General features: G+C 37.6%; 1 protein-coding gene across 1 annotated transcript; it reads left to right on the top strand.

Moving 5' to 3' along the window:
• Positions 1–1,778: 1,778 nt before the first annotated feature.
• ren (renin) lies at positions 1,779–13,196 on the top strand. Its single transcript, XM_052108760.1, is given in 11 exon segments — positions 1,779–1,843; positions 2,519–2,672; positions 2,822–2,945; positions 3,099–3,217; positions 3,622–3,665; positions 3,667–3,798; positions 4,185–4,312; positions 9,363–9,508; positions 9,916–10,014; positions 13,033–13,114; positions 13,117–13,196. Coding segments are annotated over 11 exon segments (1,173 nt in total).
• The last annotated feature ends 3,237 nt before the right edge of the window (positions 13,197–16,433 follow it).

The following is a 16,433-nucleotide window of genomic DNA, read 5'->3' as shown; positions in this document are numbered from 1 at the left end:
TAACCGTTTCACACTGAATGTAAGCATATTGTGAAGTATTATAGAGCAGATATAGGTTTTTCTTGCTTTATGTAGAGACTGAACCTGGTAGCGGTTTAAGTGGTGACCAAAAAACATTATCTCAACTGCTTCACTTCACAGGAGTAATTATAAATATATATAATATAAGAACCTGGGGAAGATAAATATCAAAATAGGGAAAGATGTGAAAGATGACATCTTTAATGATGAAAGGGGCTCCCCAAACCCATGGGAGGGGAATAGAAAACAGAATGTCAGGGAAAGAGATTGGGCATTGCCTGTTACTGTGGGAAACCAAGTTCTTGGCATCCACTCAGCCCTCAGGTTTAAAGGTCATGGGTCATCAGGAGTTGCATGCCAATGATTCATACAAAGACAGAAACCAAGATTGTTAGTAGCATGGCAAAGGGGTGGCCAATGATGTAAGTGTAAGACCACACATACAAAAACTATGTTGAATGTTGTTTAAAGTATATTGAGTAATTCATTTATTGGGTGATTCATTTGTTACGCATGTAAAAATTGTGGTTTCAAAGTCTTTTACAGCATGCTCTAAGTCAAATTGTAATTATTTATTATTATTCATTTTCTTTTCAAGAAAAAATCAAGCTCAAAGCAATGTTGAGTTCACTCAAGTCTTTCTAAAGCTATTTAGAAGTTTTACAGTATTAGAGTACTGAAACAAAATAAAACTTGATCAATAACTTGGTTCTTTACCATAAAGAAATCTTAAAACAAACTTATTATTTTTGCCAGTTTAAGATGGAAGGGCTTTAATGAAGTAAATTGGAACTAAAGCACATTAGTGCTTTACCGTCTGAGGCATGAGGTCCATGCTGGGCTGAATTGTGTTGGTTACTGCAGGTGTGGTGCTGGTCCAGGCTGGTTTGTGCTGGTCCAGGCTGGTTCGTGTTGGTTAGTGCTGGTGTGATGCTATTTCAGGCTGGTCTCTACAGGTTGATGCTGAGGTGGTGCTGGTCTAGGCAAGTTTATGTTGGTTAGTGTTGGCCCAAACTGGTTTGTGTTGGTAAGTTTTGATGTAGTGCTGGTTCAGGCTAGTTTATGTTGGTGTGGTGCTGGCCCAAACTGAGACTCTTGGCATGTGTGTTTTTATTTAGTAACATTAGAGACATGTGCTAAGATACTGAACTGCAATCAGAAGTTTATACATGAGACCCTGTACCAAAACAAATGGTCTTGCTCATATTTAATTTTATCACAGGGAGTGGTGGAATCTGAATTCATAATCATGACCTGTCAGTGAGACTGCTTGTGAGTTCCAGAAAGAGTCTATGCAAATGATTAAAAGCAAATTCGATTGTGGCATTCAATAAGAATTCACTTTTACATTAACATATTAAAGGTTTCAATGCAAAGCTCAAAACAGATTACCTCATTCCTTTCTCAGGTCTTATGTAAACTGTGAGCGGCCAAATCATTAAAAATGACCCGTTTCTGAAGGATACTTTATTAAATGAAATGATCTTAAATCACTGTGTTATGTGTTCCCCTGGACCAAAAGGTCACAATGTTCAGGGAGCACTTTACCAGGAAGGGGGGATGAAGAGAGAGAGGCCTGGGGATTTTTCCGGGTCAAAGAAGAGTGTAGGAGAGATAGTATAAAAACACAAGGAGAAAATTCACTCAAATAAAGGACAGTAAAGAGGAAAGAGGTTTGTGAAGAAGTCAGGGACACAAGACGTCTAGTAGACTGGGTCGTTTTTGGGTTGTTAAAGTGATTAGATCCCACTGTTAGAATGAAAGTGCACTGTTCGACTCTTCTAGTCCTGTCACTCTCAGCGATCAGCGCACAGGCCTTATAAGTGAACTCATTCTTGCTCTGTTGAGAAATTCTTCCTCCCTGTCTGCAGTTGGAATCCAATATTGGGCATGAACATAAATCTACTGAATATATTTCTCTAAATTGAGTTTTAATGTTCTTACTGATAATTATAAGTTATTTAAATTTTTCACTCAGTTATTTTACACTCAGGCATTATAAACATTTCAATAATATTGAGTTTATGTATGAGACTTTAGTCTGGATTGCCTTTAAAATCATTATCTGGCATCTAGCTCAGTTGGATCTGTGGTTTCCTTTTGATGTGCAATACATAGAAAACTAACTACAATAATCTCTCTATAACCCAGCGTGTTTGTCTACATCATGCTAAGTTATTTTTTAACAATAAGACCAAAAAAGAAAAAGCAAAGAAAAATCACTTTTGTCAGGGTTTGGTTTATGTGTATGATCTAGCATAATTTAGCAAGAGCAGGTTTTCTTTCTTTTTCTTTGTTTGCTAACTTACAAGTTCCTTTGGTGTCTTTAATATATATATTTTAAATGTTCAAATGTTGTATAAGCCTCACTGAACTGGGTTTAAATGTGGACCTCATCTGAAAATGAGCTACAGTGCACTGCTAGACATCCTGATGTTGCAGATTTTATTGGTTATGCATTGAAAATCTAAAATGAAACACATTTCTCTCCACTAATCAGGGTAAAACTGAAGAAAATGCCCTCCATTAGAGAAACCCTCAAGGAAATGGGTGTCACTCCAGCTCAAGTGCTGTCTGAAATTATGCAGAAATTTGATGAACCCTCACCCACCAATGGCACAGCACAAACACCTCTAATAAACTACTTGGATGTATGACCCAACACCCAGTTGACACCTTTGCAATGCAATTTATGAATACAAAACTGGAGAAACCGCTTTCCTGTTAAAAGAAAGATGTACAATTTGAATACCGGCAAACACTTTATAATTTTGCTATTTGTAATCACTCTATTTTTTAGACTCAATACTTTGGGGAGATCAGTATTGGTTCACCAGCTCAGATGTTCAACGTCATGTTTGACACTGGTTCTGCAAACCTCTGGGTTCCCTCACATAGCTGTTCTCCTCTATACACAGCCTGTTGTGAGTGATTTAGCACAAAAAGTAAAACCATGAAATCATATCACAATTTTCACAGAAAATCATTGAACTCTATTCACCCGTTTAATTTGCAATGAAAAGGAATACCTTTATTTTTTCTCTTACCACACATTGACCTCTGCAGTATTCTTTAAGTTACACACAACAGGTATGATGCTTCAAAATCCATCACTCATATTTTCAATGGCACGGGATTCTCCATCCAATATGCTTCTGGATGCGTCCGGGGATTTCTGAGCGAGGATGTGGTTATTGTGAGTAAATAAGGCAGGAATAATTTAATGAATTACTTTCATGATAAGTTAACTCAAGTTTTTGATTGACATTTTTGGAAATGTAAAAAAATGAGTTAAATCTTTTCCAACATGAAAAATGCATTCATTGTTTTGCAAAATATGTAAATATTTTTAGACATCTTTGTTGCCATGGAAAGTGTGGAAAATATTTCTGCAAAAGATCAATAAATAACTAAGTCCAGATGCTTTTACAAAAAATGCTTACCTGCCATGGATCAATATCCTGAAATACAGACCTATTTTTAAATATTTGTATCCCAGTAAACCAAAATCATTATCATATGATGAAAAAACCCTGTAGAACAATACTTATATCCAATAGCGGACTGAACTTTTTCAACCCTGACCTGTGATTTCTTTAGGTGGGTGGTATTCCAGTGGTGTAGGTCTTTGCAGAGGTGACAGCTCTTCATCTTTGCCAAGTTTGATGGAGTGTTAGGCATGGGATATCCAGATGCAGCTATTGATGGAATTACACCTGTTTTTGATTGCATCATGTCACAACATGTCCTAAAAGAGGATGTTTTCTCTGTGTTCTACAGGAGGAAAGCATCTGGATTTCTTTACACATAGTGAATCAATTCTCAAAAAAAAAAAAAACTACAAAAAACCTTTTGATATTTTTTGACATGCTGAAACGGAATCTTTACAAAACTCCAAGTACTTTGTAAAGAGACATGTTTCTCTCAATTAAATAGGTTTAGTACAGGTTTGAACCACAGTAGTGTTTGCCGTTTTGGAGGAAATCAACCTATGATTGACCTACTTATATTTGACTCTGCATGTCTAACCAGAATGGGAGAAAGCAGTTTAACATTGAATAAAATTCACAATTATTACACAAATTACAACATTAAGATTTTGATAAGTGGAAAGTGTAATTATAGCATGTTAAATTACATGAATTTTCGGTTACATCCTTGTCTACAAGGGACCCAACACACATACCTGGTGGAGAGCTTGTGCTGGGGGGAACAGACCCGAACTACCACACTGGATCTTTCCACTATATCAGCACCAAAGAGGAAGGCAAGTGGGAGGTCAACATGAAAGGGGAAGACCTTTATCATAATCAATTATTCAGAAACAATGAATCCTTTTTTTGTCTTTTTTCTGCCATTCTACATCTGCTTTACATCACAATTTTCTTTAATACTCCTTGTTGTAGATCTATATCAGCCCATCCATGCTTTCAGGTATCCATCCGTTTTTAATTTTGAACAGAACTTTGAACCACTTCCAGAGATTTGACCAAACCATCCTTTAACTCTTTAAAGTCAACAAGAAATCTAAATCAGCCCTATTCATTTTCTTAATATATATTCCTTAAAGCCTGTTCACACCAAGAACAATAACTATAACTAATGATAACTATATTAGCGTTCACACCAAAGGATGATAATGTTCTGTTTATTCTGACTGATATGGCAAGACAATGTTGACGACATTAGCACTGGAGACCTGGAGGTAATTTTATGCTTCAGCTAGCGTTAGCTTTTTTTTTTTTTTTTTCAGAGACAGGTTAGCAGAGATGGACCACTGCTATTAAAAAGAGTGAGAGAATTGGAATGGCCAACAGATGTAGAAAAGTAAGTCCCCCCTTGCCAATCACCTTTTAGATACAGACATAGCCTGTCAGTGAACTTAAGAATGCACATGTGCATTAGCATCAGCCTGAAGAAGTCTTTTAGCGTGACCTGAAATAAAGAAGCACTATTTATGATACCACTGTTGTCAGATTTTACTGCTTATTTTAAATACTATATGTTCTTTTGATCGTAATCTTGACCAATCATTTTGGAGATTTCCAACTTTCCCCATTCAAGTAGATATGAGCTGTACTTTTATGTTGCTTATTTACATTGAAAATAGCTGCCCTGTCTGAGAGAATTCCAAAGATGGCCGCTGAGTGGACCGAGTTGGCTTGAAAGGGACTTTGTCTCCATTAATACTTTGCACTATTCATTCCGGGGGTAAACCCAGTTGTTTTCCAGATAGCCTATCCCTTTTCTGCATCTTTATAAAGGAGGATTGACTTGTTAAACAGTGGTGGGTTTTTCTGGATCTCATCAATGAGCTTCTCTGCAATGCCATGTGGACTCCTCTATTCTCTTCGAGTTAGAGCAATTTTTAAAACTTTATGGATATAGATATTGCTACAGTTGTCATTCTTGGTTTGAATGCGCCCATGTTATGCATGATTCATCAGTGCACATTATTCAAAAGAAAAAAATGTTGTCATCTTAATGTTCCAATAAAATGTATTACATTGCTCTGAAACTACTTTTTCACTTTTCATCATTTAGGCCTTGTTGACTATTTGTTATTGCTACCAAATCGACAAATATATATTAAGGCAGAGTTTTAGGCTACTCTAAAATCTTGCCAATAGTTTTGCCATTACTTTAATATTTGCCAATAATAGGAAACATTGATAGTTTTGAAAAAGAAGCATTGCTATTTGTACTACAATACTATACTGGCGTTACAGACTCCAATTTCTGTCAAAAACATAGTCTTCAGGGCTGTAGCTCTTCTGATAACATTAGGCGTTTCATCAATATCATGTGGTCATTAGCGAATGATCAGATTGTGGTCACGGCCATCTCACTTGATGCCGAAAAGGCGTTCGATATGGTAGAATGGGATTATCTTTTTAAAGTTTTGGAAATATACGTGTTCGCAAATACTTGTATGGATGGATTAAGTTAATTTACAGACACCCTGTAGTGGCAGTTCAAACGAATAGATTAATTTCAGATTATTTTACTCCAGATAGGGGAACTTGGCAGGGTTGCCCTCTCTCCTCTTATTGTTCTGTCTTGACCTGGAGCTATTAGCAGCCACAATAAGAAAGAAAGATGATTTTCCAGGAGTTGTGGTGGGAGGTGTGGCACATAAGCTTTTGCATTAAGCAGATTATATTTTATTATCCGACCCTACTAGATCTATGCCTTGCCTCCACATAATTATTAATTCCTTTTCTAAATTCTCAGGATACAGAGTCAATTGGTCTAAATCCAAAAGTTTGGCTCTGACAGCATAATGCCTGGTGATGACTTTTCAGTCAGGTGCCTTCCAGTGGCCCAAACAGGGCATTCAGTATTTGGGCATTTTATTCCCTGCAAATTTGTGTGATTTAGTTGGAGTTAATTTTAATAAAAAGGTTTTCCAGCGATGTGGGCAGGTGGGCTTCATTACATTTATCTATGATTGGAAAGGTTATTAAAATGAGTTCACCTGCTACAATCTCTCCCTATAGATGTCCCCCTCTCTTATTTCAAGCACTTTGATAGCATAGCGAAGTCCTTCATTTGGAATGGTAGATGTCCCATATTACATTTCAATAATTTAGATAGGCTGATTGACAAAGTTGGGCTAGGCCTACCAAAGATTTTATTTTATTATTATGCATTCAGTCTCAAACATTTGGCTCATTGGTTGCTTCCACCTGAGAGAGCCCCTCTCTGGTTTTGTATCGAACAGAAAGTTCTTGCCCGGGCATGCACTGCCTGGGTGTAATAGTCCAATGCAATGGCATCCACGACCCCGTGGGCAAGCTATTCCCAGAATTCACAGCATTCCCTTTCCGCTGTCCGCCAAAGCAAACAAAGAGCTGCTCAGAGAGTCTAAAGCTCTGTGTGTGGTCTAAATAGGTACGCAAAGCATGTACCAGACACAGCACGATAAGGCTGGGTCTGCCTCCTCCCGGGGCAGCATCACTTGCAGGTTCACTACCTGGTCCCTGAAAGGGTTCGTAGGAACCTTGGGCAAATAGCCCGGCCATGGTCTTAGGATGACATGGGCATCTGCCAGACCGAATTCCAGGCAAGTGTCGCTGTCAGAGAATGCTTGCAGGTCTCCAACCCTCTTGATGGAAGTTAGCGCAATCAGGAGGGCCATCTTCTGGGAGAGGGCACTTAGCTCGACTGACACTAGCGGCTCGGAGGGGGCTCTCTGAATGCCCGTGAGGACCACGGAGAGATCCCACGAGGGGACAGGCATGGCCTGGGAGGATTCAACCTCCGGGCACCTCCTAGAAACCTGATAATCAAGTCGTGCTTCCCAAGGGACTTACTGTCCACCGTTGTGGTGGGCCGCAATAGATGAAATAAATCAATGAAATACACCTTCAAGGTGGAGGGAGAGAGAGCCACCCCTCCAGAATTTCTTGCAGAAATAAGAGCACTGACCTGACTGCGTTTCCTCTGTGGGTCTTCAGATCGGGAAGAACACCAGTTTGCGAACAGAAGCCATTTCAAGGCGTAAAGCTGCCTGATAGAGGGAACTATGGCTTGGTTGATCGAGTCTATGACAGCTAGTGGTAGACTGCTTAGATCTTCCGCATCCCATCCAGGGGCCAGACATGGAGGTTCCAGAGGTCTGGGTGTGGATGCCAGAGGGTGCCCCGTCCCTGAGAAAGAAGGTCTTTCCTCAGGGAAATTTACCAGGGAGGTGCTGTCACAAGGAGCGTGAGATCCAAAAACCAAGTCCGGGTGGGCCAGTAAGGGCCACTAGAGTGACTTGTTCCTCATCCTCCATGACTTTGCACAGCACCTGTGCAAGTAGGCTCACTGGGGGAAATGCATATTTGCACAGCCCCAGGGGCCAGCTGTGTGCCAGTGGGTCTGTCCCTATGGAGCCTCCGTCAAGGAGTACCAGAGTGGGCAGGGGGAGTTTTCCTGGGAAGCGAAGTTGGTCGTATTGGTCCCAAATCAGCTGGACCACCTGGGGGAAGTCTCCACTCTCCACTGAGCACAGCCTGTCGCTACAGCATGTCCGCTGCTGTGTTGAGGCTGCCTGGGATGTGAGTGGCATGCAATGACCTCAGTCGCTGCTGACTCCAGAGGAGGAGATGGCGGGCAATTTGTGACAAATGACGAGAGCGCACGCCGCCTTGACGTTTTATGTACGCTACTGTCACTGTGCTGTCTGAACGGATCAAGACGTGTTTGCCTCAAATCAGTGGGAGAAACCTCCGCAGGGCAAGAAATACAGCCAATAACTCTAGGCAGTTGATGTGCCAACGTAGCTGCGGTCCTGTCCAGGAGCCAGCTGCTGCATGTCCATTGCACACGGCACCCCAACCCAAGTTGGAGGTGTTTGTAGTGACTATGACGCGTCTGAACACCTGCTGTAGGGGGACTCCTGCCCAGAGGAAACAGAGGTCTGTCCAAGGGTTGAATAACTGACGGCAGGAAGGGGTGATGAACACACTGTATGTGCAGTAGCGCCATGCCCATCTCGGGACTCGAGTCTGAAGCCAGTGCTGGAACTGTTTTAGAGGGACTGTAGTGCCTAGTTTGAGAGAGGAAAGGCAGTTCAGCACTGACTGCGTGCGCTCGTTTGTGAGGTGGGCTGTCATTGAGGTTGAGTCTAACACCATGCCGAGAAAAGAGATGCTCTGAACCGGGGAGAGCTTGCTCTTGTCCCAGTTGACCTGAAACACTAAGTGGCCGAGGTGCCTGAGCACTTGGTCCCTGTTTGGTAAGAATGGGTGCCAAAATTTTGAAGGCCAAAAATCCACATAAATGGAGCATAAAAGTAATCCACATGACTTCAGTGATTACATCCATGTGTTCAGATACAATATGATAGGAGTGCGGAGAGAAAGTGCATCATTTTTTCTTCCTGCCAAGTAGGGGGGGCGATACGTATGAAGAATATTAATCACCAAAAACACTAGCAGTGAAAGTAAAATTTTTGTGGACATTAACTGAGTAGGGAGGAGAGTTTATAGTGAAAAAGGACATACATTTTGATCTGTCTCTCACTGACACCTATCATATCACATAGATTTAACCACTGGAATCACATGAATTACTTTTATGTTTCCTTGATGTGGATTTTGGAGCTTCAGAATTTTGGCACCCCTTCACTTGCATTGAATGGACCTACAGAACTGAAATGGTATTCTAAATATTTGTGTTCAGCAGTTGAAAGTAAGTCATACACATCTGGGATGCCATGAGGTTAAGTAAATTATTAAGCAAAATGGTATAAAATTATTAAAAAATTATTTTATATTGACTTTAAACACTAAAATGATACTGTGATGCAAAATACTGCATGCATTACCAAAACAATACTTTATTTCTCCACAGAGTTTCAGTGGGGGCAGATACGCTGTTTTGCATGGATGGCTGTACGGCTGTAATTGATACAGGCTCCTCCTATATCACAGGCCCTGCCTCCTCTGTTTCTATTCTGATGAAAACAATTGGTGCCATTGAACTGGCAGAGGGAGGGGTAAATTCTGTCTTTATTCAACAGGATTCATGTAATCTATCAATATTATGTATAGCAGGCTGTCTGAGAGACCAAGCTTAAGCATGAGTGAAATCTTTTTTTTGAAACCAAAAAATATAAATCTGCAAATTCCAATTAAGGTTATCAATACCTTCATAAGAATATTATGACATTGCCTACACATCTCTGCAGTAGTGACAAGGCTTCAAAAGACTGAGATGCAATTGATTGGATTGAAAGCTGATGTTTTTTTCTTTGTCATCACCAGTATATTGATGATATGTGGAGATCATATGAAGTTTAGTTCCAGCTCAGTTTAACACACTGATGCAGAACAATGTAGAGGTTGTGTGGGGTTTAAAGCCAATACTAACATTATCTTTCTCTCTCTCTCTCTCTGTTTACAGTATACAGTGAACTGTGATCTGGTGAAGTCTTTGCCCAGTGTGGCCTTTCATCTTGGTGGTCAGGAATATCCTCTCACAGAAGAGGACTATATTCACTGGGTGAGGACTGAGGACCCATATATCTTAATTAATTAATCGCATATACAAATATTTGCTGAGAAAGCCCCTCATATTACAATAATTCTGTATAATGATTAAATAATTATACATAGTTATCTTTAAATATAAAAAATTATATATATATATATTAGGGCTGTCGACTTAACTCTTTAATTCAGTGCAATTAATTTGACAAAAACATTTACTCAATCGCAATGCCCCTGACCATAATAAGGAAGATTCCTGAGAAATGCAAGCTTGTAGTACCACCTGTTTACTCCAGAGGGCAGTAAGTGAAATTTCAGCTGTATGAGCAACGCTTTATACAGTGAAGAAAACAACACTTCAGTAGGCAGAACTACACAAACATGTTACTTTCTTGCGTTCAAAACACTTGAAGGAGCGCAAATGCGAACTAATGGATCTCAAGATGTGTTTAAAGATTGAGTATTAAACTATATTTAACTTGACACAGTGACCTAAACATTTTATATTTATGATGCAACGCACCCGAGACATGACACAAGCATGTCTGACGAAGGGTGTGGCTGGATTGAGATGGTGCAAAATTTTAAAATTACCCCATAAATATTTAATCATGAATAAAATCAAAGAAATTTCCTTCAAAATTATTTATAAGTACTACCTCACTTATTATTTTCTTGTAGAGAGATTTAATTGTGATGTCGATATATTCTGTACATTTTGTGGTCTATTTTTTGTGAAAAAAATTTTTCATTTATTTTGGAGTTGTCCCTACTCGACTTCTGATTTCTGCAAGATTGTTAGAGATCATATTATTCCCAGCTTTCAATTTTGTTTTGAAAATGTTTTATTCAGTTTTTTGAGCTATGATATGTCCCTTCATAAGGAATATTATTTGATTAATTTTCTGCTTTTGCTGGCAAAGTTTAGTATTCAAAAATGTAAGTATGGTGGTTATAAACCATTAGTTTTATACAAGAAAGCTGTAAAGTCTATTGAAATATGTAAACAATTTGATATTTTTATTTAAACCGTTTATTTATTTATTTTCCTTTTTATTATTGTTTGTTTTAATATACCTCTTGGCTCTAGATGTAAAAGTTTTGTAATTCACTTGTGAAATGGATTGCTGTGAACTGTATGCCAATGATTGACTTATGATCAATAATATGGTAGTAAACAATACATTGTATTCTAAAGACGCTTTTTGTATTGTCTTATCAATGATTAACTCTTCTGCTACAGGAATGTAATGCATTTAATATATATATATATATATATATATATATATATATATATATATATATATATATATATATATTTAAAGATAACTATGTATAATCATTATATATTGAATTATTGTTATATGAGGGGCTTTCTCAGCAAATATTTGCATATGCGATTAATCGTGATTAATTAATCGTGACACCATGTAATTTATTCTATTAAAATTTTTCATCGATTGACAGCCCTAATATATATATATATATATATATAAAATAAATTAAAAGATTCAGATAATTAAAATGCATTACATTCTTGCAGCAGAAGAGTTAATCATTGATAAGACAATAAAAAAAGCGTCTTTAGATTACAATGTATTGTTTACTACCATATTATTGATCATAAGTCAATCATTGGCATACAGTTCACAGCAATCCATTTCACAAGTGAATTTGTCAATCAGTTCAAGATTTATTATGAGGGCTTGTTTAAGAGCCCATCAATTTACACCTGCGTCAGACAGATGCTTGTGTAGCATCTCGGGTGCGTTGAGTCATAAACATAAAATGTTTAGGTCACTGTGTTAAGTTAAATATAGTTTAACACTTAGAACACTTCTTGAGATCCCTTAATTCGAATTTTCGGTTTTGAACGCAAGAAAGTATAATTATACAAGAAAAATTTTGTAGCAGAGCAAAGGCTTGAACAAAACAAAAAATAATAATAATTAATTGCTCCTATTTATCTTACACTGCAACAACAGACAGACACACAGTTGACTAATAGAAGAGACTGTGGAACATCCTTTCAAGAAAATTAATCTGTAAATCAACCCAATATAATTATTATATATTATTAATTATTATATGATTGTGTTGTTCTGCCTACTGAAGTGTTGTTTTCTTCACTGTATAAACTGCGTGTTGCCACACAGCTGAAGTTTCAGTTACTGCCCTCTGGAGTAAACAGGTGGTACTACAAGCTTGCATTTCTCAGGAATCTTCCTTATTACGGTCCGGGGGCATTGCGATTAATTCCGTTATTTTTTGTAACACGTTATTTTTAATAAAATGAATCGCACGTTAAATCAACAGCCCTACTTTGAACATTAAGTAGTGACTCAACACAGGACCAAACTTGTAACCTGTTGATGTGGTGTGGGACATAATTTCTTTTACTTTGTGTAGTTTTGTTCATGGCTTTTAAGGAAGAGAGCATGTCATTCAACTTGTCCATGTTGACATCTGAGTTGGATAATTGCCTTCTACCAAGTGACAAATTCATTTGTGCTATAATAACTTAGAGTTTGATTGGAAGCCCAGCCCTTGGTGTCAACAGCAAAAGTAATCGGAAGCTTTTCCTCTGCCTTGGTAAAAGTTGATAAGCCTACTTGTTTCGTTATCCTACATGCAAAATTCTATGGTTAGTTGCATTTTGCAACCCTATCAGAACCAACCAGTTTGACCAGTTATAGAACCAGTGCATTAACCAAAGTGATCATGGGTATTTTCTAAAGAACTTGACAGTATTATCAACTTTTTTTTATTGATGATAAATTGATAATACTGTAAATGAAGTCTGGGATGTATTACTAAACATGTTTCTAGGTTACTATTTCTGCAAACTGCAAAGGCAAAGTGAAACATAATGCATTTATATGTTCTTTTTCATATGGCTTCAAAGAGTAGCATCTGTTTTAAGAGTCATCTGACTATATACAGTTATAAGAAATTGCATTAACTAAACAAAAAACTCAATTTCTGTCTTTCTTCTCCTTTTCCCTTTCTTCTCCTGTTATTCTGCCCACAGCAGTCAGAGTTTGAGGAGGACATCTGTACTGTGACGTTCAAAGTGACGTTGGATGTGCCTCCCCCAACTGGTCCTGTCTGGATACTGGGGCAAATTTCATAGCTCAATATTATACTGCGTTTGATCGGAGAAACAATCGTATTGGCTTTGCTCCAGCAGTCTGACACTCACTGGGTTCACTTTGACTGTTTCTACTAGCCTAACATCATATTTGGCAGGCCACTTGATCTGTCACTATAATATCATTTTGCTAAGATAACTTATAAGTTATAAATGCTGTCCTCTTAAGAGTTTATTCTTAGTTAAATTAATTTTTCTGTGATCCAGATTTGGATGAAGATATTGGGGGCTGGTCCTATCATAGCAAATGGTTTGTGTCAGGAGTGATTTTACAACTGAGGAGGAGAATAAGGGTTTATAATATCTTTTTCTAACTAGGAAAATTGTTTTGCATTCCCTTGCAAATTCCAAGTTTCACTACAAAATTTAAAGACACTTTGTGTATTTCTGTGTTAGGTTTCGCAACTCCTTTATATTATTTGCACCATTTAGTCCTGTCTCTGATGTTAAGTAATTGTATATATGTGCTCTGACTGCAATTACTGATTGCTACATGTAAATTAAACACTATATCCCAGAAACCCACTTGCATTTTGCACCACTATAATCACCATTGTAATCTACTAATATAGAAACACTTTACAATAATGTTGTATTCATTAACATACTATTGTGCTTTGTTAGTTCATTAAGTAAGGTTAACATATACAAATTTGAATGTAAAAATGTTTTAGTATATGTAGAAATTGACACTAACCAAGATTAATAAATGTGTTTAAAGCACTGTTCATTATTAGTTTGTTTTAACTTTTGTGTTCACTAATGTTAATGGATACAATCTTATTGTAAAGTGCTCCCAGTAAGACTTACTTTAAATGTTTATTAAAAATTTCTGTAAACTGGTTTCACATGTAGCCATGTTTAGCAGTGTCCTACAATGTGTGAATAAAATAAAAACCCAATAAACTAAATACAACTGGACCTGTTTCATTGCTAAATGCTTCTTTCCACCTTAGAAAATCACAATCCAGACAGCACATATGAAACAAATCAGAGGTCATGCTGGATGGATATCAAACAATAACACTTTAAAAGTTTGTCCCATTTACCCACATTTTTCTCAGAGTTAAGTGCCATTATGTACTTAAAAAAATAATAATGATAATATAGGCCTGCCCAACAGCTGGAGACATATTCATTTAGCTGGGACATTCATCAAAAATAAACATACTAACCAAAGACTCACTATTTTTGATGTTTTCTTCTCTCTGTTGCAGTGTGTGCGTGTTTAGAAGCTTGCTAGTCTAGCAGCATTTCTATTGAGAAAGGTTGTGAAATGGAATGCGAGATGTGCTCTCCTGCTGCTACAGTCACGCTGAAGACGCCTTCCACAGCAGGAACTGCAGATTTTATCACTCTATTTTATCTCTCTGTATTTTTTCTGCCTCTCTCTTCTACCATTCCTGCTACATCTGGTTTAGTCAGTTAAAATGTTCGTTTTGAATAAGTTTATTTCAGCTATTGGTGGTGCATAACCACAATGGTAAATTGCTTTTTCATGCTCTACTGCTTTTTATTAGAGCTAGTCAAACCTGGTTAGGCTGTAAAGTTAGTCAAGTCTATCATTACCTAAAACACTATAATGTCAGATAGCCCTTTTCATTTTTGAAAAGTGCGAGTTAGGTGGAAAGATTGAAAAATTTGTAATTTTGGTGCTACTAGTGCCATCAATTGAAATTGCAAAAATAATGATTGCTTTCATGCAGGTTTCCTGAACACTCCTCCTCTCTTCCATTGGTTCCATTGTTCCAGATGTGCGAATAAAAAGAGCAAAGTTTTGGTAATGCCACAGAGACACAGTGTTTGCACACTTCCAGTCCAACATAGCAATCCATTATTTTTGCCTTCTCTTTGGTACCGCTAGATGTGCAGAAATGACACACTAAACCTTTCAAATCTTTAGTAACATGGATATTTTTACTCATACACAACCTGGTGCATATGCTACCATTTGATTGATGTACAATTGACATCTCACTCATAGGCGGAAATAGCGGGGGGGTCGGGGAGATCAGGACCCCCCATATCTGAGGGTTGTCCCCCCATAAAATATAATTAAAATATGTGTATTGTAAATAATATAATGATACATTCTTAAAATAATTGTTTAAGAAATACAATTATACAAATGCAAACGGGGCAACAACAAAAAACCCCTTGGTGTCCCCTTCAAAAATTGCCCTTGAGAATTATTATGTTTATTGTCCCCCCCAACATTTTGATGAAATTTTCGCCCCTGATCTCACTTTAAAATAGGATACATCAAAATTGCATCAGATACAACATTATAAAAGTACTTTTAGTATAAAACAGTATGGCATGTTATTCAACAATGAGAAGCAATGAAAAGAACACATTTCTGATGTCAATTTGGCTAAGATTGCATGTCACCATTTCCACTTGACAGTAAGACAGAAACTTAACTAAACAAAAACTTTGCTGTGTGGAGAGATTTCAAAATTAAACCAAAACATAAAATATTTGCCCTGGCAAGCCTTTTTATACTAAACACAAAAGCAGACACAAAGGAACAACATAGATAAGTGCCATTTGATGGAAAGTCCGTTAAAATCGCCCCAGTGTCACACTGAGTGTGCATCAACAACATTCTTCCATTGTTCCTGCACTTCCAAGAAAACACACCTAAAGGTAAAAACAACGACTCATCTGCCTCTCATAACCCTCATTTACTGTAATGACTACACAGCTAAATGAAAAAGTAACTTACTGTGTGTCCATAAAGTTAGTTACGGATATCTGTAAATATTCCTTAATGGATTGTAGATATGCTGTTTATTCCATCCATATGACCTAAGTACATTTTCTCAAAGGCACATTCCATTTTCAAAGGTGAATTCCAGTAAAATCGCTAGATTAGATCCTCACTTTGTGTGGTGCTAAATTTCTACATGATATTACCTTCACATTTTATTTAAATACCCCATGAAACAGGAGCAGATCTACCAGGGTGGCATGGGATGGAAAATGCCACCCTAAAAAAAAGCATTGCCAGCCTAACTTCCACCCCAGCATTTGGTATCCCAATGTATAAAATATTAATGTAAGTATATTTTAGTTGATGCTGATGTTATGTAAGAGTTTATTTATGTCTAATTGTCTCAACTCCAACTGAATGCATAAATAACAGCGGCATTTGATTATTGCGGCTGATTGCATGATTGATTACAGCAGTGGCCAATCGCATGTTTTTGGCTACTGCAACACGTGCATAGTAATTCTGCATCTGACAGGCATAGTTGCCAAGCCCGCTTATTTTTTAG

This window comes from Xyrauchen texanus, chromosome 37 (genome assembly GCF_025860055.1).
Source record: "Xyrauchen texanus isolate HMW12.3.18 chromosome 37, RBS_HiC_50CHRs, whole genome shotgun sequence".
Lineage (NCBI taxonomy): Eukaryota > Metazoa > Chordata > Actinopteri > Cypriniformes > Catostomidae > Xyrauchen > Xyrauchen texanus.
Note: the sequence above shows the minus strand (reverse complement) of the source record. Positions and strands in the feature narration are given on the sequence as shown.